Here is a 25,877-nt window from a genome sequence, read left to right as displayed (position 1 = left end):
ACAGCTGATAGGTAGTGCTGACGTACACAAGTCAAAGAATTGATACGCAAAAATAACGAACAGAATGCCTCCAAATCATTTATTACAGCATGTTCTCCACATGACCATCACAAGGATAACACATCATTGCAGGCGAGTCACAAATCCAGCAACGGCAGAGTGCAGCAGGTTTATAATGAACTGATTGTGGATTAGGAGCACCAGTTCTTATAACTCTCTCGTTTGTATACATTTCCACCGAAGTCGCTCGTACCAGTGCCACCTATCGGCTGTTTTTTTTTTTACTGGGTTAAAAAATCTGATCTAGCGATGCTAACCCTGCAAACAGTTTATTTCGGTTATTTTTTCGCGGTTTTTATTCACTTTTAAAGTTTCTACGAACTTTTTGCCCATCCTGTAGTTTGCAATCCATTCAACACAGAGAAACACTTCCACCCTCAAATGTGAAAGATATCATAATGCAATAAAACGTCACTTCAATGTGAAAGCAATACAATAAAAATACACATTTTGAGACATCATATTGTACGTATGTATAGAGAACAGCAATTTATTTTTCCCACAACAAATAGGGTTACAAAAAAAACCATTTCTTTTTCCCCCTCTGCCCATACATCAAGCATGGCAAAAAATGCAAATTCATTATATAAAAAAAAATCAAATAATCGAAGAGAAAAAATTATACCTCAAAACTTACAAAAAACAATAACAGTGGAAAGAAAGAAATACAAGGTGGTTAAGAGAAGAACGATTAAGTACTGTTTTTCTATAGCTTTTTATTGGTATAATTCTGTACAGCCTTGGAAAAGAGAAGACAAAAAAAAAACCTGTTGGTCCCGTAAAAAAAAAATTCCACTCGTCACAATATATCAAGAGAATAAATACAATTTTTCTTTTTTCGTAAGCTCACTTCTTATATATATATTTCCATGCAAAATAAGTTCATTTAAAAAAAAGTGCCCGAAAATTGCACGTTTTATTACAAGGAGAAGAAAATTACAAAGAACGTAAAACTAAACCCTCCTACATCATATAACTTACGAAAGAAGGATACCGATGACATCGAGGCACTTTCAGAGAGAGAAAAAAAATCAATTTTTTTTTTTTTTACATAATATAAATATTCGAGAAATTTAAATTTTTTCCGTAAAAAGTAATATAAATGCTTCTTCGAATACCTTAACGAAAATCCTGAGAGTACTATATAATTTTTTTTTGCACTGCAAAGATATAATTCCACCCATTTTTCTTCTTAAATATAATAAGCACATTTATACATCGGGAAAAACCGTGACTTAAGATTAAACAAAAAAAAAAATATGTATTTTTTTTCTCTTTTTTTTTCTTCAAAATTCACGATATTATAAAAAAAATATATTTCCTCGAATAACAACATTCTATATTTTCAAAAAATCTTTCTTTTTCTTTCCTTTCTTTAATAACATGAACAACAAATATGACGTATTCATTATAATTTTTTTTATAAAAAGAAAAAAAAAAGTCTGTAGGAATAACAGAGTTGTGTGAACGAGACGATGGACAAAATATCAAATTTTGCCCGAGGACCAGCAACAGCAGTCAGAGGGAGACGTAACTGCCGCTTACTTCTTACCAGAGGCATCCTGTAATGAAGAACAGAAAAGAGCTTCATTAAATATGCATACATTTTTTTTTTTTTTTGGTCAAAACTTTTTCATTCTCCTGCGAAATACATATGCTACGGTAAATGTGATAAATCTAGTTGTTATACATTTTTCAGCATGGCCCAGGTCTTTGACCACCAGCTTATCTCTCTTTGTTGAGACAGAGCGGCACGCCATATATTCTGGTAAGGAGATTATACATAATAACCAAGTTCCAGATGTTGTTGACTTAAAAAATCTTGAAAAATTACCATAAAAATAACACAAACTAAAAAATTACCTAAAAATTAAGAAAAAACGCCTTAAAAACTAAAAGAAAAATCCACAAAAGTGACAAAAAAATGCTTATACAGTCAAATCCTGTTATAAGGAACTCCAAGAGACCGGACGGAGAAATCACTTCTTAATAACAAAATTACGTTTATCTTTGTTATAAAGAATTCCAGATTTTTGCATTGCGCCAATATAAACTTATCTTGGGGGGAAATTGGAAAAGTTTACGTTAAAACAAGATTTTTGCTATAACGGTTTTTATTTGTTAAAACAAGAATCAACTGTATTAAAATAACAAAACAAATTTCTTTAGAAACTCAACCAGTCATTACATTTACTGGAGGTAAAAGAAAAAAAAATCTTACAGTATCTATTGAAAATGAACATACATTCTTGACATTAGATTTCCTGGAATTTTTCAAATCTACAATTCATAATTTATGAATAGGTTATTATTAAATCTACAAAACAAAATAGAAATTTCTGAAAAGACAAGATAAACTTCGCTCAAAATTTACCAATGACAGTTGGTTATTATGCATAATTGCTGGTAAAAAAAGTGATGTTTTCAGTATTTATGAATGGTGTTTCGGGGTGTTATGTATATTCTTCAGTAAAAGTGATAAATTTATCAAACTTTACCAAGATGATTGGTGAGTATGTATAACAACCGATTTATCATATTTATCGTATCATATACAGTGGAACCTTGAAAACTCGACATCCCCACAAGGGGATAGAAAAGCATGTCTACTTAAAACCTCACTAACTTGACAACCACTTATTTCATTTCCCCCTTAACAATTTTTAAAAACTATGTATGTATATGTGCCTGTGTATTGTTGAACTATATTCCACCTCTTACAAATTCATAAAATGGTTTAATCTGCAATTTTCTATGAAAAGTTTTTGTATCAAAAATAACCCTGAATTAGGTGGAAAAAACATTTTGATTGCCTGAAGATCTGTTATTTGTGAATGAGCAGACCAAATGTCCAGGTTGCTGAAATTTCACGACTTTTCTCATCTTGTTAAGGCTCCTATATTACTAAAATATGTTATAGGTTTCTTAGTTTAATGGTAAAATGAAGTTCTACCTAGAACATTGGTGTTGGTCATTTCTACCACTGTAGAGATTTTAACTAATATAATTGCAAAACATACTGAAATTAAATGTCTTCAAATGTGAGCATTAATACCGAGAGAAAAAAACTATCGTGGTGTTTGATTTTCCCAGTATCCATTTTGTACCATTCAAAAATATGCATCGTTGTACATTATTCAATTTATTTAGCATTTCTGTGAACCTTTACACTTCTACTGCATTGCATTCACTGGTACAATGTCGCACGATGAAAGGAATCTTAATTTTTCACAGTTTTAGCCATGGGTAGTGCTCCAGCCTGCAGGCCAAGACTATTTTTTTTGTTTCTTCACATTATAAATTCACTATACAGAGGGGCCCCCCTACCAAAGATACCAGCCTAGAGGCCCTGCTGGATGATGCAGGGAGTCATTGTTTTACCACATACCATGCTTTCGACTAAGCAAAAAAATAAATTCTACAGTTGGTAAACAGAAAATCTTGGGTTGGGTACCATGCACCTACAAAATTTATATCTCAGAAATTTCTGGCACAAATTATGAAATTTTGTTGCTTTACTATTGAGTTTTGTTGATGCTTTTCACAAAATGAATTCATTCAGTGCACAATGCAATCTGCATCGAAAAGGTGTCTTACACGTTTAGTTTACATTCCTCGGGATTTGGCGGCTATATTCACAGTTTTACCTCGGCATGTGCAATCTCTTGGCAAATTTCTCAAGCAGGGTTCACGCTGCCGATCCTCATTGTGGCAAAATATTTAATTTGGCAAATAAATGAAAGATTCAATTAGTCAAATCGCGAGTGTTTATTCAGCTTCTTGATGGTTAAATCGGCCATTTAATGCAGTTGGCACTCTCATTTGGCTACAACTTCTTCGATCTGATTAGCTAAATTGCTAGATGATAGAAAAATCGGGGGAACCCTGTTCTCAAGTATATTATATTTCAAATCTTGTCAGTGGACTGTCAAGTGAAAATGAAGAGACAAGTTTTTTACAAGAGCTCAAAAAATCATAGTCGAACTTCTTAAAATAACAAAACATGGAATTAGTCTTTGTCGTGGCAAGCCCCTTTGTCAAAAACTCCAAAAATTAATACATGAACATACATCTCTACGGGTTTATTACAAAAATAAGTCAAACTGAATAGGTAGGCTAGAATTTTAAGAAGTTTTTGTAAAGAGAAATGATTTCTGCATATCTTTTTTTCCTATTACAGTCAAAATTTATGTTGTCACCATTCTAGAGAGTTCGAAATTCTCATCGTTCTTGTGTTAAAACATTTTAATATCTAAAATTTCAGAAAACATCCACATTTATCCATGGCTTTCATAGTCTACTGGTCGAGTTTTCAGGTTTCAAACAGAGGAATAACGAGAATTAACTCTACCCAAAAATGTAGGGGAAAATCTTCGACAGATAATAAACCAACAAATGTCAAAAACAATGAAAGATAGAATTTTTAAAACACATGAGAGTAATGTCATAAAAGTTTTTGAACTAATCAACGCATGGGAGATTTTTGAAAATTAATTGTATAATAATGCAGTATAAATCATTCGAGACTTTAACAGTGAGTGTGGTCATCATATATCGAGTTAGAGATTCCCCCCTCCCCCAAATTGAATTCAGTATTGTGCTAAACCACAGGACTAATAAATGTTGAGTTACCGGGATAGCCGAGTTATCACAAGGTTGCAGTGTATATATAATAATAACAATACTTACACAAGCTTGCAATGAAAAAATTGTGTGAGAAATAATATTTGATTCTCAGAAAGATTTTTAGGTGTATAAGTTCAGGAAAAATAAAAAAAGTTTCATTAACCACCATTTTAGCTGAACGAATGCCAACAATCATCACCATAATTACTGTCACTTAAGCCTGATTAACTCATGCCCACTTCTGAATATTTTTTTCAGATGTACCTTCACTTTTTCTGAAATTTTCGAACCATTTCATGTAATATGAAGGATTCAGCTAACAGAAAATGCATTGAAAAAAGGGATCCTATATTTTCAGAGCACACATTCTTTCAGTGCAAAACTCTTAGCATCAAACTGAGCAGCCTGGACATTTTAAGATATTTTTTTATATGCATGTATCAGACACAGAAATGAAATGACCAAATCACAAATGCATGGGAGACACCTTGACTGGGTTATGTCAACACCAGCTTTAGTCTGCTAAGTTGTGTGTGTTGTTGGCTGTGTACATAATATATAACAAAAAAAACACCTTCAATATCTCTCATCTTCCCGTAAATTCTCATTTATCCAATTTAGCTGTGCATTTAGCCTTCCGTCAGTTTTTTTTATAAAGCTCCCTGGCTTTTAAAAAAGAACTTATCTTTAAATTTTGGGCACAATACCTGGAACAAATTAAAGGATTTTCCATAGAAACCTATGGGAAACCGTTTTTGGCTGACAAATGTGATCCCAGAAATATAATCCCATCAATAACAAGTGCTTTGATGTGAACTATTTTAAAACGGAAACCTAATGCTGAATATTATTTTGGTCTCTTCAGTTTCATACAGTTTTTACCATATAAAGGATTCTAAAAACACATTAAGGATATAATTTTGTGATAAAAAAAATTTATACCAAATCATTAATAAATACAGTCAGACCCTGATTTAATGAACTTTGATTAAACCAATATTTCTCGATTTAGTCATTTTTTTCCTGAATTCCTGGTTGAAGTGGAGATCAACCCCCACCCCCATATAACAAATAAAAACCTTGATATAACAAATATTTTTGTAACTAACCAAAAAAAAAAAATTTTTTTTTTATTCTTCATCACTCAAAACCACAATCTCAAGATTTGACTTCATAGGAATTGACCTTCATCCCTTCTTTAGAGACAAAAAAAGAAGGGAACAGGCATCTGTTCCTTTTTGAGTAAAGGAGACAATTACCATTCAGAATATGCGTGGGAAGGTACCAGTGTATGCCAATATTATAAAACACTATTTTTACTAACATGCGAACAAAAAAGTTACTCAAGTTTTTGCTCTGTATAGACACGTAAAGAATGGCAGCTCATCTGAAGAAAGAACGTTTTTCAAATAGTGAAAAAATTACAATTTTAATGAAATTTGATAAAAATGTTGGATGTATCAAACTTCTATCAAGCAATTTTTTCATGAATTCGGACATTATTTCCAAGTTTTTTTTTTCAATTGTTGTCAGAGATAAGTTGTAACAGCAACCCCCAAAGTAAGTAGCCTTTAAAATTTGACATTTCGAGTATGTTTATGCTCCTGAACCCAGATTTAATGAATAAAAAATTGAATTCCTATCAATTCGTTAAATCGGGTTCCGACTGTACATCAAATAGAAATTTCTACACATTGAATAAATATCAGGCTAGTAAAAAGTCACTGAACGGAAACTATTGCACACAACTTGCTGTGGAAGAAAGCATTGGCTTTAAGAAAATCAAGTTAATACAACCTCGATCATTTGCATTTCACAAGATGAATAGTTATTAACACAATACTCACAGAGTGAACACTTTTTCACTAGCAATCAATTAATCACAGAACAAACACTTTTACATTTAGCATACAAGTTTCATGCACGTAAAAAAGAATTGAAGTAGCACACCATCAATTAAACACCTCAAATAGGATTTAGTCTCAGATAAAGAGATATTCAAGCAACATAAAATATTCATCCGAATCTTAAGACACATATCGGAAACATATTTGGTACAAAAGATGTAAATATTTCCATATGACACTTGAGAACACACACACACAGTATCGATAAATTTTAAACTTGGGTGCTACCCATAATGTAAAAAATACACATTTACAGGGACGAGTCGCATTCCAGGATTAACCTTGATAAAGATGGGTCGACACTCAACTGAATTAAAGTGATTGAACAAGATATTGTATGTACAAACAGTTCATTCACTGAAGCAGAATAAAGAAACAATATGAAAAAAATTTAAATAGAGAAGAGAAATTATCAATAGCTCAATAACAAGTATCGAAGTGTGACACCCGTGTTTTGTGTTTATACATTTAGTTTTGGGTAATTTTTAAATTATTTCAAGTGGAGAAACAAAATTTAACTGAACCGAATCATTTAGGTTGGTCAATTTTTTTTTTTTTTTGCTTATCACCAGCATCAATTTATTTCATTGCAACCTGCTTCTCATTTTGGTTGAGTATAAATCCTGTTATTAACCCTAGAAAACTAACTCTACGTCTCAGAATCTGTAATATAGATATAACATGGTTTTTATTTTAGTATTCTAGGATAGAAGCGGTTGATCAGTGTGAACCCACCATAACCTAATCATTTCTATCATTCAATATTAATCTAATCCAGTGTTTTCCAAAGCGAGCGCAGGGACGGTGGATGCAACAGATTTAATATAGGATCCTATGGGTTCACTTGAGTTGGGGGACGATAAGAGAAAAAATATCTGATCAAGGAGGCAATGTCAATGAAGAGTTTGAGAAACTGATCTAATCTCTTAAATGAATAGATGACACATTGGAGGGGGAATCTAGAATTATTGATAGCATGTTAATTGCAAAGACCAGCTTCATGTTAGGTAGAAGAATTTTGTAATTTAAAAAGTTATTGAACAGATAAAACATTATCAGTGGAGTTTCCCAACACAACAGGTTTATATCAGGAGTTTTTTTTTAAAGAACAAGATAGAAGCAGTCAACTACTTCTCCCATCAACACCATTATGCCAATTAAAATAGCTATAGACAGTATTAATGAAATAATCCATATATGTTTATATGAATCAAGAACTTGGTACATATTAAGAAAATTAGTCAAACAAAATGATCTGTGTATATTTTTATCGATGGTGGCATTAATTAGAATAGTTATAAGATCACCCATGCATCAGTGCACATACCTGTGACCTCCTGCTTTCTCTTAAAGAGAGGAAGGAGAAAGGAAGAGAAAAACACTGATAAGTCATGATATTCCAAGAAATAAATACAAGGGGTAAAGAAAACCAAATGCATGCATCAAAGAACATAAAAACCTCATGCAAAAGACAACATCAACACACATCTACAATTTAAATTCAACGTAGAAGAAGGAATTCTCATGCAACTTTGTTTCAGAACCTTACCGATCTCTTTGATTTTTTCGGTTTGTCACTTTTTACAGATTTTGCCGGTGACTGAAAAGTGAACAGATGTTAATATCGTTAGTTCCTTGTTAATGCAAAGCTTTGTGAGGATTATTCAAGTCACACACACATTGAAAAATACAAAGATTAGTTTTTTTAATTTTCTCTTTTTAAAAAAACAGTAAATCTGGACACTGGTTAACAGTCAAACATGAAAGATTTGAAATTACTATTTTTTGAAAAAAAATCCTTTTCCACAGTTATGAAAAAGAAAACCATGTTTTTTAAGACTTCAAGGCCATGTACAGTAGAGGTTCTAGGTAGATCGTGAAGCATAAGCAATAATCATGTACACAGCATAGATAAACTGTGGGCCAAAAGTTCAAGGCACATTCCAAAAAATTTATATAAAATCAACAAATTGACAAAAAAAGTATGGTTCACAGCAAAATATGAACCTATGAAGTGCATTTACGGTGAAGTAGCGGTAGTAAAATGTGAACCATTAGAAAGAACCCAATGTTCTTTTGTAACAGTACTTATGAGGTTGACAACATTGTTCAAAATCTGTTGCATACATGTGGTTCTGTACCATAAAAAAAAATATAAACAGCAGCAAAAATTTAATGAGAAGAGTTACAATATGCATAAAGACAGGGAATTCCCTGTCTAACTACTAAATATAAACACTAAAACACCATTCACATATTAAATTTTTTAAGTACATGCGTCAGAGTCAGGGATGCTGTAGTATTTTATGGCTCATAAGAACCCCGGTTCGAATCCCACCATCACCACAGTGATGGTCGGCTGAAGTTTGTTTTTTCTGGTTTCCGACTTTCAGGTTCAAATATGGGTTGATTTCCCCATTAAAAAGTCTCGCCACAGAGAGCAACAGGCCTACAACAATACAATTACTCAACCATTACACTTCACTCATAGTTTGAAAAAAACCGATGGCAGCACTACACATAACAAGCATTACAGAGAAACAAACTTCACATCAGGTTCACAACACAAACACACATTCCAACATGTACCAATTCATTAGAAGTTCTGCAGAGGAATGTGGACGAGGTGGATTTGTATTTTAGTAGTAGTATTTTTTGGCATAGGTTCAAGCACCTCTAGAATTAATTCAAAAATCATAATTTACTACCAGAAACAAAAGACGATCACCCACAGGTCTAAAACACTTCTGATGCCCCTGGTTGTTCTGGACTAGTGTCCAGCGCTGAACAAATTGCAAAAAAATCTAAGTGCCAAAAATTTTTTACAAGAAAACGTCCAAAATAATGCTTCTTTCAACTTTTTCTGTGCATAGTGACCAGGGTTGTCAAATTTGCTCCCCGGGTAGATACCCATCCCCGCCTTGGGCTGGGGTTTTCAGCCTAAAAAATCTGGGTTTTTTGGGAGAAATGGTGTTTTTGGGGGAAAATTGTTTTCAAAGCAAATATGTTGCTTTCAAGTAAAAATTTTATTTTTTGGTTGGTTTATGGATATTTAATGTATTTAAAAAATTTCTGCATAGTACAGTGTTTAAAATATGTATATTTTTGTAGGAGCAAAAATATGATAAAAAATAATTTCTTGGAATCACAAACACACGCTTTTATAATTCTTCTGACTTTTTTTTATGATTTAGATAAGAGATTCACAAATTAAAATATGTTACAAGAAACCACAAACAGAAAATGTAACCATGGTTTAACAAATACACCTGATATGTAATATGCATATCTACAGAAATTATTGCTTATTCATAATACAGAATAATTTCTCTTTCTCTCATACACACACACACTTGTATAAATAAATTGGAGCCTCTGTGAAGTAAACCATTAAAAATCTTTTCATGTTTGCAATACTTTTTTTGTTTTATACAGGCACATCAGACTTTCATAACTGAAATATCAAGAGACAAAAATAACATTATCTCATAATGAAAAGAAAGTAACTTTATGGGATTCACATTGGTAACAAACTCCTTTCTTCAAGTGAAACAGAACAAGTATAGTTTTTCTACTCCGAAAATAAGACCTAACCAAAAAATAAGCCTAAGCTTGATTTTTCAGGATGCTCATAATATAAGCCCAACCCTGAAAATTGACCTGTTAAAATCGTCATCCAGATGAAGGAATTGTCACAGGTTTTATTGTATAAAGTGAAATTAATATGTAATGTTATTGACATTTGTACTTACTGATAATTCAAGTTATTCAGTATGTTTGTTTTAAGTGCCCAAAAATGGCTAATTTGGATAAGTGGAAAACACCTCCAGAGTAATGAATCCTCAGAATGATTGCTATCTTCTCTTAACCAGATCATGGCCTGCCACTTTGTCTCAAGGAACTGCTGTCTCCAGACTCCTGATATTGTTATACACAAAATATTCAAAGACTGTGTATGGAAACGAATAACTTCAATGAAAATAGGATGGTGAGGAATAAACTTGGAAAATTTATCAAGTTTATCTCGCAAGACTGCACACTTAGGTGAAGAATTCAAAGCATGAACTAAGTGACAGCTGTATGATTGAACCTCAGCAATGCATTTCAAGCAGGCTGCATAAAAAAGTACTCATTTTAATAGAGCTTACTTAATGGTTGTAGTTGCATAGCTAAAGGTATTATTTTCAACAGATCAGGACACTTTTGAATACATTTTCTGCGGGGTTTGAAAAATTTGGAGGAAAAAAAAAAAATCAGGCACCATCTTGATTTCTCAGAATTTTCATTATCTAAATTCATTTATTTTACCACAAGCAATCTTCTTGCAACAGTTCTGAATGCAACTCAAGGTTTAGATACAATTACGCTGAAGTGGATGTGTTCGTGTAAACAATTATTCCCTTATTGTATGGTGAATTTTATTAATCAAATACACAGTTAACATGCATCAAAAAGGATGTACATATATGTTTAAGTTAGATATTTTGAGGTTGTTAAAAAAGGAAACTCAATTTTCTCCAAAAAACCTGCCTGGGCTAGGGTTTTTCTAAACATAAAAACCCGGGTTTTTTACAACCCTGATAGTGACCCTCTTTTACATGTTGATATAAATTCCAAACATTTTGTGCTGCTCTCAGCCTGCAATTTAGTTACTTCAAAAAGAAAATTTTAGGCACCAATACCAATTTTTTATGCGCCAGGTTGCCGTGGCGAATAAGATTTGTCCAGCCCTGTATTATTCATAATAAAGGTGCCTATAGGTTTGTTTAATAAGGCGCTGAATATTTTCTCTGAGAATGAGAGGGGGTTGCAAAATAAATGTGTGCTCATATGGCAAAATGTCATACATCACTTATCAAAAAAAAAAAAAATTGAGTGTTCACATTCTGGAGTCTTGCTCATCAAAATTTCTCCTTTCCCTTTAAGTTTACGAGTAAACAAAGGAGGCAATTTGTAATTAGTCAAAAAGCCATAGCATCACATTTTGGCGAAAAATTTGACAACATATACTGAAAATGGTTAATTACACAAAAGCGAAGTTTAAACTAAATTAAAATCACCTTCAAACAATTTAATTAAAAATGAACACTTTTCTCAGCTTAGAAATATGAAAAGAAAATTAATTAAAATGACCTCACCTCACTAACTTGCACAGTAGGTGGACTGGATGTACCATTGGCTGTAGTCACCTGAAAAGACAAATTTTAAATTCATCAAAAACAAAGAGAACAGACCCATTCAATAAAACATACATTTGTAAATAATAAAATTCAATTCTAAGTCAAGTTTTTGTTCATAGTCAAAGGAAATCGGCCAACATAAGAAAAATAGCCATCAAGAATTGCTTTGAGAGGAGTTTTTGAGCCCTTCCAACATAGAAATAATTGTGTGGGTTTTTTCCTACATCAATGATTTCCAAAATGTTGTCCATGGAGGAGGGGGTTCCATAACAGGTGCACTAGACACGTTTCAGAAAGAACAGAGCAAAAATTAGGGTTAGAATTTGGCAAGTGACTATGTTCTAGACCAAAGCATCAGGTAAGCACGACTGAAAATACTGCCCTAGATTAAAAAAAAGACTGATTGCATCGGAGAATGAATCTGATCTCAAGTATGCTTGTCCCAAAATACAAGGATTATGGCGCAGCTGTACGCATTTTTCTTCACGAAATTTTAAATAATAGATTACAAATAAAGTTTTCTGGAAAAATTCACAAAGCTCCAATACAAAATAAATGTCTTGTACTACAAAAACAGCTTTTTCCTAATTATATGGTGTGGGGGTTATAATTTTACAAGCAACCAAAAAAATTTTATGTTTCAGAAATACTGAACCTCTCAATAACGGTAACCTCCCAATAACAGCCACATTTGCTCAGTCCCGTTAGTGGCCATTGTAGGAAGGTTTCACTTTAATAAGGTTTGACTGTATTAAAAAAATAAAATCCACGTAAAATTACTTGAGTTGCCTGCAACTGATTCAGCTGATTCTGCAGCTTCTTTACAGTCTCTTGCTCAGCACTTAGAGCATCTTGCCCTATCTTAACAAGGGAATTCAACCGTACCATCTGTGCAGAGAAATCTTTACTTATTTTCTTCTCTTTCTCCAGTTTTGATTTCACATCTTCTAGTTCCTGAAATAAAGAGTTTTTATTTATAATTTGTGGTCTCTAATACTATCAAAACATAATATCTACCATATAAGTGAAGCAAAAGCTCTTGTTAGAGTATGTGAATAAAGATCTTATTAGAAATTTTTAAGACATTTTAGAAAACGTGTACAAATGTAATTTTCTATCACCATAAACACAATAACACAATATAATGATTTTTTTTTTGTTTTATTTATATATCACATACCAAATAAAGACAAGTCTCTTGCAATATAATAAAGATCTTGAAAAAGCATAGGGTGAAAATATATAATTCTTTGACAGGATTTTTAATATATAAATGTAGATGTAATATTTTTTTAAGGAGATATGTATATAAAGTCAATGAAATAAGAAAGCATTCATAGAATTAAAATTATGAATAGAATGAAAGAAAAACAGCACACCATATTAAAAATAAATTCGCCCCAAATAACATACCTTCTTGACATGATCAATGGATGAAACCTCTTTTTGGAGGTCTTCGATAACTTTGCTCTTATTTTCAATTTGGTCTCTGACGTTTATATAATTTTTATTCACCTAAAAAAAGTTATATATTGAGATATTTGTAAAAAGTATATTATTTCAAGGAAAAATAAACCTAAAAAAAATACTGGAATTACACAAAAAATTCTTTGAACTATTTTTAATTTGAAATTTGTGGAATTATACTTACTTCATCATACTTTTGCTGAAAGCTCAATTTTTCATTCTCGGCAGTGTCTAGTCGCTGCTGCAATGACTTCACCTCACCATCCAGCTGATGCAAAATATGTATTGAATAGAAAATTAGGCGATATGTAGGTATAATATCATAACAGGACATTTCAAGGATAAACAAAAAGCAAAATGAAGGAAAGATGGAGAAGGAAGGATGGAAAGATGGAGAAGGAAGGATGGAAAGATGAAAGGAAGAGAAGATGAAAAATAACAATTCTATTAGAAGCAGTTGCTATTGCAAAGGTCTAAAAATTTACGTAATAACTACCTAGCTCAGTGTATAAATGTTTATACTGTTAATACTTAATTTTAACTGCAGAATAATAACATGCATAAATTTTTAGAATTTTGCCATGGCAATCACTTCTAACTAGAATTGTTATTTTCATCGTTCTTTCTTCAATGTGGTTTTTTGTTTATCCCTCAAGTTATACTACTAGAGACCAGAAAAGTTCAGGCAAAATGCCATAAATTCCAATTTTGCCTATTTTCAATTTTTTTTGTAAAATTGCCTTTTTTGAAAATTTTCCTGCCACATAAATGCCTATTTTAACATTGTTTCAAGTTTATTCATCGATTTCAGAGGCCTGTAGAACTTGGATATTTTGAGCATTGAAAATTTCAAAAGAATTGCTCTTTTTAAAACCCATGACTCTTCGTATTTATCATTTGAAAGCCTCACCCTTACATACACAATCAGGACTGCAACTAGAAGGGTCTGGTGCCACAGGTGCTAAGTTTACTCTTTTTTACTATTGTCAACTACAGAGAGGGGACGACAATGTGTGTACTGGCCCTGGGCGAGAGTAAATTTTTGTTTCATTTCTATATACAATGCTGTCCAATGACTATCCCAAGATGCGGTCAAGTGGCATAATAGCTTATATAGGGCAGGGTTCTGGTGCACATTGTTTTGATTTTACTTCTTTTTAACATAAAGGTACTGCAAACAACCATGGCAAGTAATTTTACACATATTTAATGTTTGATTGAATTATCCAGAGCCACCCCAGGACTGTGGCCCATACCCATGAATGAGAGCCACACATGTAATAACATAAATGAAAAAGTGTTACTTTTTTTTCAACAAAAAAAAAACAAGGTAGCTGTGTTTCAAACATAAAAACGATGTTTTATTCTATCATTATAATAATGATAATAGTTCAAATGAATGAGAATAATTTGTTACTTGGAGTCCTATGATCATTTTCTCTAGAGGTAATTTTCTCTGTGGGCTCTGCGTCTGGTAATGGTGGCCCTGGAATCTACCTTATCCTGAGGGACCACAAGCACTTTATTTTTTGAATAAAATTAATTTAATTTGAAGAATAATGCAGTTGTTACCAGCTATAATTAAAGTGGTAGTTAGAGTAGGTGCAATCAATTTTTCAGCCAGTTTTTTGGACTCTGTAATCTTAGGTTTTAACCATTTACCTTTTTTTCATTTCTTATAAATGGCTTTTTTCTTTAGTGCCTATTTTAAGCCTTTATTCAATGGCTTTTTTCTTTAGTGCCTATTTTAAGCCTTTATTCAATGGCTTTTTGCCTGTATATTACCATAGGAAAACTAGTTGGCAGGTTAGAAACGTGTAGCTAATTACACATGGATGTTTCTGTATACACATGTTAAATATTAATTTTTTATGCACAGTATACGTTATAAATTTAATAAAAATCGTATACACATTAACTATAGTAATACAGTCGAATCACATTTTAATGAATACCATTAAAGCGAAAATCTCATTTTAACAAACACTTTTGTAATACCAAAGATAAGTTTATAGAGGAATAATACAAAAACATGGAATTCCTTTGTAACGAAATTTCGTTATAACAAAGTGATTTTCCGGTTTCTTGGAGTTTGTTATAACAGGATTCAACTGTATTACATATGACTGATATTAATTTCATCAGGCAACTGCAATTTTTATTGAACTAACTCAGAAATATTTTTTGTTTAAATAAATCATCAGGAATGAAAAATAATTACAAAAACCAAGAGCATTATTTCAAATTTCCAAAAAAACATTATTTTATAAATCCATTTCACACTAGTGAAACTTTTCTATGATGGGAAATGTTTGAGACGGAAACCTGTCTTGAATGGAACAAAAAAAAATAGTCTAGTGGATAACTAATGCTTTTGCAATTATGGCATACCTCTTTAAGATGGGAACTCTAACACGGAAACAGAAAACAGGCATATTTAGTCAATTTTTAGACTTAAAAACCTACTGAAACCGAAAGAATTTTTGGCCAAGCGCAAGTTTTTGCCCTTCGGATGGGAGGAAGTCGAACTGATTCCCTTTTTGTTAGGGAAACATCCCCAAAGCTGAATGTTTTGCATTTTTCTGCAAAGAGTCCTCACCTGACTTGAAATGTTCTGCAGTAAAAATCCCCATAATAGTGTTTTTCACACTTTTCTTAAAAATTCTTCCAGACTGTTCTGAAGTAGCACTAATTGATCTGTTACATACATCACTGATTTTGGCATATTCGGCTTTGGGAGAAAAACACTTCTTGGAAACACAATGAATGATTATTATCTATCTGAACTAATTCTGAACATAAAAAGTTGGACTTGGGTGGAAGCCTATTTACTATTCAAAATTTGGTGAAAGCCCATTTAGCATTTCATCTACAATTGAAATAAAATGGTAAATGGTACATGGTAAAATGTTAGTAATTTCCATTAAACTTGTTCAGGAGAGAAACAGGCGAGGGAAACAATTATTGCTCATAATTCAGCTATACCGTTTTTCAAAACATGTATGAAATAGTGCAAACACAAATTATAAAAATTATACAAACATAAATCACAGAAATAAAATCACTGCATGTATTTTTGTATGCACCTTTTGAACTTTTGAAACTGAAAATTTCAGTCTCTTGATGTCCCATTTTATATAGGTTTCACTGTATTGTATCTAAATTTGTTTTTTAAGCAAAACATTTCCAGATATACTTTCAATTAAAAAAAGTTTCACTGTTACCTCTTGTATCCTTCCCAATTCTGCAGTAACAGAACTCAGATTTTCTTTCTCTACTTTGATGGCTTCTAACTCACTCATTACCTGAATCAAAAGTGAAGACATGAATGGGTGCAACAAAAATAAATTTGCAAATAATTCCATAGAGCTAAGCCAGAAAATGAAATGAGATTCTTTGTCATTTTCTTCACAAAGCATTATGCAGCAAAACCATTTTTCATAAGATTTATTTATTTTATTTTTTCACAATATTTCATTACTATTTCTAATAAAATTTATAACATGGTGTGCCGCAAACAGAACTTACATTTTCCAGTTCAAGCTCTTTACTGTGTAGTCTTTCTTCCCATTGTAACTCATTAGTTTTGGCACTATCCTGTAGTTTATTCAACACAGTTTCCTAATAAAAATAACATAGCTATGAATTAAGAGATGAAGAAATGTTGAAAATCATTCAAAATATTTAAAATTTCATATATTTTCCTAAGAATTTCACATAAAACTCAAATACTATTACAACTACAATGATTGACATTTAAAAAAAAAATCATGAACAATCCCCTAATATTTTCCTGTACATCATACAGTAACCCTTCAATACAGTGGACCATATTATGATGGCATAGCCACAAAATTTAGAGAATTAGTGAGGTTTTTGCACAGACCCAAATTTTGTGTAAAAATATAGAAGGGATTTTTATAAAACAATGTTTGAATTTTTGACTAATAAATGTTACGTTGTTAGAATTTTTTCCTTCCTTGAAACATGAGATCATGCATGCCATAGCTGATTAGCACCAAGTCACCAACAAAAAATTGTTATCTTGTACAAAACAGAACACACAGACTTAACACGATATATGGTTGGAGCAAATGCAATGTTTCATGCCAATTTCAGATGTTGAAAGGCCTCTCTCCAAGACCGTCCATCCCTTTGGGAAAGAGCGCAAACCATCCCAAGATGGTCTCTCTGGGCGGTCAGCGGTCATGTCTGTCTGTCGAAAGGCCCAACTGACACTGGCTGTTTGGCAAATTTCGTCTTTTCATATTTTAATGGTATGTTACCATTAAATGAATTAAGTTACCATAAATGAATGATAACATACCATTAAAGTATGAAATCTGTTATTCTATAGAATATCTAGATACAGAATATCTCTTGATTAGTTATTTCATGAGATAACTGATCAAGTCACTTAAAGTGTGTAATAGAACAATAATTCCACATTTTAACTAGTTACTCTATAAACTAATGATAGACAGATAAAACCGTGTAAAATAAAATAAACAATTTGACAGAATTATACAGCATGCAAATTGTTTATTTAGTTATTAAGGTGAAAGGTAAACATATTTCTTTTACCTTTCACCTTAATAACTAAATCCACATTTTGTATGCTCTATAATTCACAGTCAAATTGAAATATATTTAACTTTCACCCCTACTAAAAGCTAAATGTAAATAGGTTTCTTTTTACACCTTAACAGTATATATCATTCTTCTATGAAATAACTAGTTGAAATATATAATACAAGTTTCATGCTTTGTAGTTATTTCATAGAATAACAACCTACACTTTGTTAAAGTGTAACATGAAACATTTACATTTAGCTTTCAGTAGGGATGAAGGTAAACATTTTCTTTTACCTTTCACCTTAATAACTAAATTAGCATTTTGTATTCTTCAGTCAAATTGTTTATTTTATTTTACACTTTAAGTATCATTAACTAGTTATTCTATAAAATAACTAAAGTGTGAAATTATTTTTCTATTACACTCTTCAACTGGTTTGATCAGTTATTTCATAAAATTGAATTATAAGTAATAATTGCATGTCACTTTAGCAATAACATATATTATACAATTTTCCAGTTGGAACTGGAAACTACAATTTTCCAATTGGCAAACTGCAGATCCTAGAGGCATACTTCCAATTAGAAAAAGTATCCAAATAATGTGTAGCACTCTGATGTGCTGCTATGTTGCAAAGGGATGTATAGTTATTAAAATAAAAATGTTAACTTCAGGGTTGTTTGGTTTAAACCACGTTGGTTTAAACCTTGGTTTTAACCAAGTGGTTTTTTTAAAAAACCGGTTTGGTTTTTTTCAAAAAATCAAATAAAAGTTGCCTAAATATAATTTTTTTTATTGAAAAATATCATATTGATTCATTATTAGCCGAAATGCTTCATTTTTACCACATTTTATATCCTTGGGGTACATTCTGATGGTATATCTTTAAATAACAAGATTTTATAAGTGGTTTTTTTCAAAAAGTCTCATAAAAGTGGCCAGAATATATATATATTTTTCATATGAAGTATCTTAGTTATTTAAAGTTATATACAAAAGTCAAAATTTCTCATTCTTACAACATTTTCTAACCTTTGGCTACATTCTGATGCTCTATCTTCAGCAAATTCATGAATAAGGATTGCATGACACATCTAAATGTAGTGGTGTATTATCTCACAGGGTTTCTTTTTCCCTTCACAAAGAAACAGCAACAGTAGTGACACCATCATGCTAGGGGCAGGTGGTCCTATAATCCAATAAAGACACCAGCTGTCCTTAAAGGACAAAGACCAGTGTACTAGTAGTTACTTTAGGCCCCTTTCACACGGAGCGGATGCGGATGCGGACGCGGATGCGGAAGCGGGTCCGCATACCCTTTCACACGAGCACTGAAGATGCGGGTGTTTCGCCCGCATCTTTAGGTTGAAATTCGTGCATAAAAACTATTTTTTCGCAATTTTTGTAACTGTTTTTCTCCTTCACCCCTGATTCAGTGCCCATATGCAGCCTAGAGGTATTCTTTGGTGGTTTAGTCTAGAGCCACATAGAATATGGGAATAAAGATGTCTTCATTCCGATCCTCACAAGTAGTCGATGGGAGAAAATGTCTTCAAATATTTTCAAAAGATTTTGAAAACAAATCTGTCTTTCCGGAAAAATATGAAAGAAAAATTCCAAAAACATCCAATGTTCGAAAAATCCAATCCAAAAACATCAAAAACTAATATGTTCCTAAAAAAAAAATTCAGGAGATATCAAAGAATTTGCAAGTAGAAAAAAAGGGGAGGGGTGGGGACGTTCAAAATGTCTGTGCTTAGAAATATTCACATCACAATTCTGTCTTAGGCCGGGATTACAGTATAAAAGTTTTATAAAAGTTAGTTTATAAAACTTGAAAAATGCAACTGATAGGCCGATCAGTTAAGTTCGCTCGAATGTAACAGATGTGTTTATTGATTACATTTTTCAAGTTTTATAGTGTAATATCAGCATTAGGCCGGGATTACACTATAAAAGTTTTGTAAAAGCTCTTTGATAAAACGTGAAAAATTCAACCAATATTATCTTATTGGTTGAATTTTTTGAATGCAACATGTGTGTGCGTGTGTGTGCACCGGTTGCATTTTCTGGAATGCAACCGATGCGCCTATTGGTTGAATTTTTCAACTTTCATAAAAGTTCTTTTATAAAACTTTATAGTATAATCCCGGCCGGATTACACTATAAAAATTTTATAACAATTATTTAAAAAAAAGCAACTAATAAATTTATCGGTTGCATTAGAGCAAATGCAACCGATAAATTTATTAGTTGCTTTTTTCAAGTTTTATAAAATAACTTTCATAAACCTTTTATAGTGAAATCCCATCCTTAGATTAGTCACTTCTTAAATATAAAATTTCATTTTTTAAGTTTATAGACTGAATATCGTGTAAAATAAACTTGTAGGTATCGGGGGAACCACCAAAAATATTCAAGTCTTCAAACGACTTAATCCGGCCCTGAGTGAACACCGTACGTGGATAACGTTGTTTAATAAAAGTATTTTTTTTAAAGTTTAAAAAAATTAACAGATTAAAAATTTAAAAAATAACAAATATTTAAAATAATATTTCAGATATTTTTAAATAATTTTAAAAATTTAAAAAGAAAAAAATTAAAATTTTTAAATTAAATTTGAAAGTTATTAAAGTATGTAGTCAATTAAATATTCGTAATGAACAGAACGGCTTATCATTTTTGTTCCGTCAGTGGCCCTTGTTGGCAGGTTTTATTGTATAAAATTGTAAAGTATGGACAAAAGGCAGTTAAAGTTGCTATATCTCAATCTCAGAACGAAACAAAGGGATAGACGTATGTAGGTACATTATATTAATGAGCAGGGACCATCATATGGTGTTTTATGATGGTCATTTTATCATTATGGCAAATAATTAAAAAAAAATCCGTGAAAAATCACCTTCAAAAAGTACCCAAAGATGCGGACGAATTCGCTCCGCATCCGCATCGTCTGAATAGCTCCGAATAAACCTATTGTCAAAACTTCTATGTGCGGATGCGGAGCCCGCACTTAGGTTTTGACACATGCGGACGACGTCCGGACCCGCATGAACATTTCCTAGGTGCGGAGATTTTTCGGCTCGTCTGAAAGGCGCAGTATATTCCAATTGTTAAAACTTCTTCCGGACCCGCATCCGCGTCCGCATCCGCATCCGCTCCGTGTGAAAGGGGCCTTACCTAACATACATTTTCATTTTCTTTCCCATAAGAAGTAGCACATCTCCTACTGTATATCTCCCAGTCTTAATATTCAATAGTTGTTTTTTTTTATACTTTCACACTTAAGCCCAGTTAATCAAGGTTCTACTGTATAGTACATAGTAACAGATTTATGAAACATAATCAGCTATATACAGGGTGATTATAATTTTAAGTTTTGATTCCAAAGCTATACAATAAGTACTGGTCAGAATGACTTGAAAAGTTGCATGGATACTCCTGAAGCAATGGAAGTTTCTTTTGCAAAAGGAAAAAAGTGCAAGTAGTGCAAAATGTGCAAGTAGATGATGCTGTACTTGGCCAGTAGTAAAATGTATTTTGTGCAACCACATCATTTCAGCTCTTCCACAGCATCAGTGTGTGGATAGAACTTCTATCAAGATGCACATTGTAATACCAGCAAAGCAGCTGCTGAAGACTAATTTTGACAGGATGCACCTTAACCCTTGCAACTTCTGGCTGTGGGTGTAGCTCAAAATGTTATAAACAGTGGTCAGATTGCTAACTTTGGTGTATTGCAATCTCCAGCACATTCCCTATATGTTAGAAGTTCCTCAGGAATATGAACGGGGGGGGGGGGGGGGCGTTTGGTTTAATAAAGCTGAATTGCAATCACATCCACATCATGACCATGGCATACTCCGATTCTGTTGTTGAACAACAATTTGTGTGCTTTCAACCTCAGGTTGGATAACATATTTAACATTTCTTAAGTAAGTTGTAGTTATTTGTTCAATTACTTCGTTTTTTGTGATGTTTCCATGCATTATGAAATCATGCAATGCTATAATTAAGGTATCATTTTGCCATGACTGACTATCATTTCCATTCTGTGAGCAAATTTCCCACTTGTTGGATGATGTCATTAATTTTTTAAGTATTTTTTTCCCCTTTACCAAATAAAATTGAATTTTTTCAGGAATATTCATGTCAATTTTCAAGTCATTTTGACAATCGTTCTTTTTTACAGCGTTTTGGAATCAGAACCTTAGTTATAATCACCCTGTATATCGTAAATCATTGCTAATTAATCTGCATTATTTATGCTTCATTAAATACATTATATTCACCTAATTTTTATTAGTTTTTGCAAAATAGCTTCCTAATTAAGCATACTGAAAGTAACTAGAGAAAAACCTTTATATACTATATGATTAATAATAACATCGAAAGAATTTTCAAACACACAGTAATCCATTGAGTTAAGCAAAAATAATTACATTGCAAAAGTTGGTTTTTGTTAAAATGTAAGAAATATTTATTGATTAATTAGTATGGGAATAGTGTTAATTACATTAATAACCATTTTATTTTAGTTAATTATTAGAAGTTTGAATGATTTTTCAGAAATTTAATTGTTTTTAATGTTAATACTACTTAAAACAAAAAAACCGGTTTAAACCAAAAAAACCTGGTTTAAACCAAAAAAACCCGGTTTTTTGGTTTTTTTCAAAAGAACCGGTTTTTTTACCAACCCTGCTCTTTATACAGACACCCTCCTGTGCTTCAAAAACCCAATTGCAAAGTTGTTTCCTCGTCTCTCTTGATGCCAACAAAAAAATTCCATGTTTCTAAGTGCAATTGACTAAGACATTAAAATTTGAAAAACAGGAAATTGAATCAAAATAAATTAGTATTGTAACGAATCTATTTTCCCAGTATGGATATTTTTACTAACTCTCTGTGGCCTTACAGCACCTAATGCGTTTTGTTTGTTTATACGTTGTTAAAAGAAGTTGAGAAGAGAAAATCTATCTCCCAAGAGAAGAGAACGTGAGTTGGAATGTGGCTTCCATTCTGTACGGTTGTCTGTTTTGAGTGTGCTTCGAAATAAAGTCTTCTTCGTTAAGCTCCGTAGTTTCGTATACCAATTGGACATCCCTCCTATACCAAGGGATTGGGGATATTCCGCCACCTCACGGAAAAGAGACGCACCTTCAACGCGACGTCCCCTTATAAAAGTGGCGCCCAACGTCGTGGCTCGAACTCAAGGCAGTACGAAACGGACATTCGATCTCAACTGTGAGGTTCCTGATAGCTCCTAAAATCGAAATGGCATACTTGGCCAAAGGTAAGAAACGTGATTTGATCCTACTCGCTCTAGAATTAGGAGAGGAAGTTCCAAATTATTCGCGTGTAGTAGATCTCAAGCACATAATAACAAAGTCCTCCGGTTATGAGGAAGAATTCGTGAAATCCCTGCTGGCTACTATTATCGGAGAAAGAGAGGGAGAAGAAGAACGAGCTAGAATAGCTGAGGAAAGAGAAGAAGAACGAGCTAGAATAGCTGAGGAAAGAGAAGAAGAACGAGCTAGAATAGCTGAGGAAAGAGAAGAAGAACGAGCTAGAATAGCTGAGGAAAGAGAAGAAGAACGAGCTAGAATAGCTGAGGAAAGAGAAGAAGAACGAGCTAGAATAGCTGAGGAAAGAGCTAGAATCGACGAAGAAAAGGAACAATCTAGGATCGCCGAAGAAAAGGAACGAGAACGTTCGTTTGAACTTGAAAAGATGCGGTTGCAGCTTGAGTTTCAACGATTCTCGCAACCGGCAGAAGAGCCATCCGTCGCTCTCATCGATCAGCCCAAGTTCGACGTGAAGAGGTTGATCCCGAATTTCAATCCGAGTGAAGATGATATGTCGCTATTCCTAAAGTTGTTTGAAAGACAGCTAAAATTCTTGAAAGTGGAGAAGGTGAACTGGGTTGCGTATCTGCTGGGAGTTTTGCCGAATGAAGTTGCTAAACTCATTGCTCGAGAACCTGAAGATAAGGCCCATGATTACGACCACATCCGGGAGGTTCTCTTACGCCGTTTCAAGTTGAGTGCGGAAAGGTTCCGGCAGCTCTTTTCTACTCACAGAAAAGCACCTGGAAGGACTATCACTTTGAGATCCAAAGTTACTTTGAAGGCTGGCTGTCCGAACTGAACATTGGAAACTTTGACGAGCTGAAAGATCTGATGATTTCGGATCAGATGAAGAAGAGGATCCCACCTGAAGTTAAAGAACATTTTCTGGATGTTTGGAGCGAGTGGACTACCCCTGGAGAAGCTGGATGCTTACGATAACCTTCGAAACAAAAAGAGCGAGATCCAATATGAGAGGAAGAAGTTGCTGTCAAAGCAACATGAACCCCCTAGGTCCCCAGTGCGACAAAGAGACTTTCATTATAATCAACGTGCGAATCCGGAATCGGAAGATGCAGGATGTCATCCTGCTTTAAGATGTTATGGTTGTGGGGAACCTGGTGTTACCAAGTCCCGATGCCGAACGTGTAATCCTCCAACGGATAGACCAGGACCCAGTGTCAACGCTTTGGACTTTTACAGTTTCTCAACTGAGAGACGTCAAAGAAATGCTATCGAAGTCATGATCTGTCATAAGCGTGGAGCCGTGTGTGCTGACACGGGTGCCACACATTCGGTGGCAGGGGAGAAGCTATATCATCTCCTACAAGAACATGGTTTGCCCTTTTACAGCAAGACTATCGTTATGAGACTAGCCGATGGATATGCTCGTAGAGCCGAAGTCCTAACTACGACTGTGGACATTAACGTCCAAGGTAAAGTGATTCCCACCGAGATGATGGTGCTACCACAGGCCAGAGAAAACCGAACCCTTCTCGGTACCGACTTTCTCAGTGATGCTGGTATCGTCCTGGATGTTCAGCAAGGAAAGTGGTACTTCTCTGAAGCTCCTGAGAAGCGACATCCGTTCGTCGAAAGCCCATCTGAAAGTAGTGCTCTCCTGGCACTACCTGCTGAGTCACCCTCGTGTCGACTTCGTGAAGATAAAGGTACCCACCTTACTTCTCAGCAACGAGAACTTGATTCATTCCCGCCGGAGTTCAAGCGATGCTTCAAGCCAGGGGGAGGCCCGATACCTTTCATCGAGAAGCGAGAACTTTATTCCTTCTCAGAAGAATCCCATAGATGCTCCAAGTTAGGGGGAGGAAGACCTTTTCTCAAGCACCAGATCAAAAAGAGTGGTGATGACAGGGTATACCGCTGTAAAGGTGGCCCTGGAGAAGGTTATGAAAAATGTCGTGTTTCAAATTCTCGCTCGACCTCCGATAACTGCGGTCGACGTGGACACGTTTCCCGAAGATGTTGGGATCCGATAGTGTGCTACCAGTGTAAAAATCGTGGTCATATTGCCCGTTACTGTCCAGGCAGCCACGCTGATAAGCTATCCAGCCCGATTGGTAAAGGAGCCAAGCAGTGTGAGCTGCTGAACTTCATTGTAGTGGAGAAGAGTTCACGGACTCTCCGCGAGTCCCAAAGTGGGAATGATGTTTTGGATAAGATCATTGAAAACGTTGAATCTACTCAGGAAGCTGAAGATTTCCTGAACGGGAGGAAACAAGAACTCGTCTTGAATCCCTTAACGCAGTACCGATTCCAAGGGGAGTTGACTCCATTACGAGATGCTGAGACCACAACCGTGGTTACCCGGACCCCAAGAGAGTGGCGTCCTTCAAAAGTGCATCCGAACACTAGTCGACGTCCCCAGAACCGGTGTGACTCGAAAACTGAACTTCGACCTGAGACAAGAGTGTCAGCAGTTGCCCGGAGCTTCCCGTTCTGTTCGTCAGGAACTACTCCCAAAGGGGAGATGGCTCTTACTGGCTCCTCGCCGAGACGTCGTCGGAGCCAGAGGGGGAGATTGTAACGAATCTATTTTCCCAGTATGGATATTTTTACTAACTCTCTGTGGCCTTACAGCACCTAATGCGTTTTGTTTGTTTATACGTTGTTAAAAGAAGTTGAGAAGAGAAAATCTATCTCCCAAGAGAAGAGAACGTGAGTTGGAATGTGGCTTCCATTCTGTACGGTTGTCTGT

At 33.9% G+C, this 25,877-nt stretch overlaps 1 protein-coding gene across 7 annotated transcripts in view; it reads right to left on the bottom strand.

Moving 5' to 3' along the window:
* Nucleotides 1-534: 534 nt before the first annotated feature.
* LOC149082149 (uncharacterized) overlaps nt 535-25,877 on the bottom strand; it is a 56,489-nt gene continuing 31,146 nt past the window's right edge. For 4 of the 7 annotated variants that reach the window (XM_089235655.1, XM_089235658.1, XM_089235656.1 and 1 more), the window contains exons 13-20: nt 16,769-16,861; nt 16,465-16,545; nt 13,425-13,508; nt 13,187-13,288; nt 12,554-12,727; nt 11,732-11,782; nt 8,143-8,193; nt 535-1,622 (exon numbers count right to left, since the gene is read on the bottom strand). In XM_089235655.1, coding sequence (XP_089091781.1) covers nt 1,602-1,622; nt 8,143-8,193; nt 11,732-11,782; nt 12,554-12,727; nt 13,187-13,288; nt 13,425-13,508; nt 16,465-16,545; nt 16,769-16,861 — 657 coding nt within the window. In that variant the 3' untranslated portion in view covers nt 535-1,601. The remainder of the gene's footprint in view (nt 1,623-8,142; nt 8,194-11,731; nt 11,783-12,553; nt 12,728-13,186; nt 13,289-13,424; nt 13,509-16,464; nt 16,546-16,768; nt 16,862-25,877) is intronic. The other 3 variants (XM_089235660.1, XM_089235662.1, XM_089235661.1) reach the window with 1 other exon arrangement.

Source organism: Pholcus phalangioides, unplaced genomic scaffold (genome assembly GCF_987345545.1).
Source record: "Pholcus phalangioides strain wild (caught in Gottingen) unplaced genomic scaffold, Ppha-v1.0 ptg000009l_1, whole genome shotgun sequence".
In the NCBI taxonomy this organism is placed as follows: domain Eukaryota; kingdom Metazoa; phylum Arthropoda; class Arachnida; order Araneae; family Pholcidae; genus Pholcus; species Pholcus phalangioides.
The sequence above is the reverse complement of the archived record's forward strand: the minus strand, read 5'-3'. Positions and strand labels throughout refer to the sequence as shown.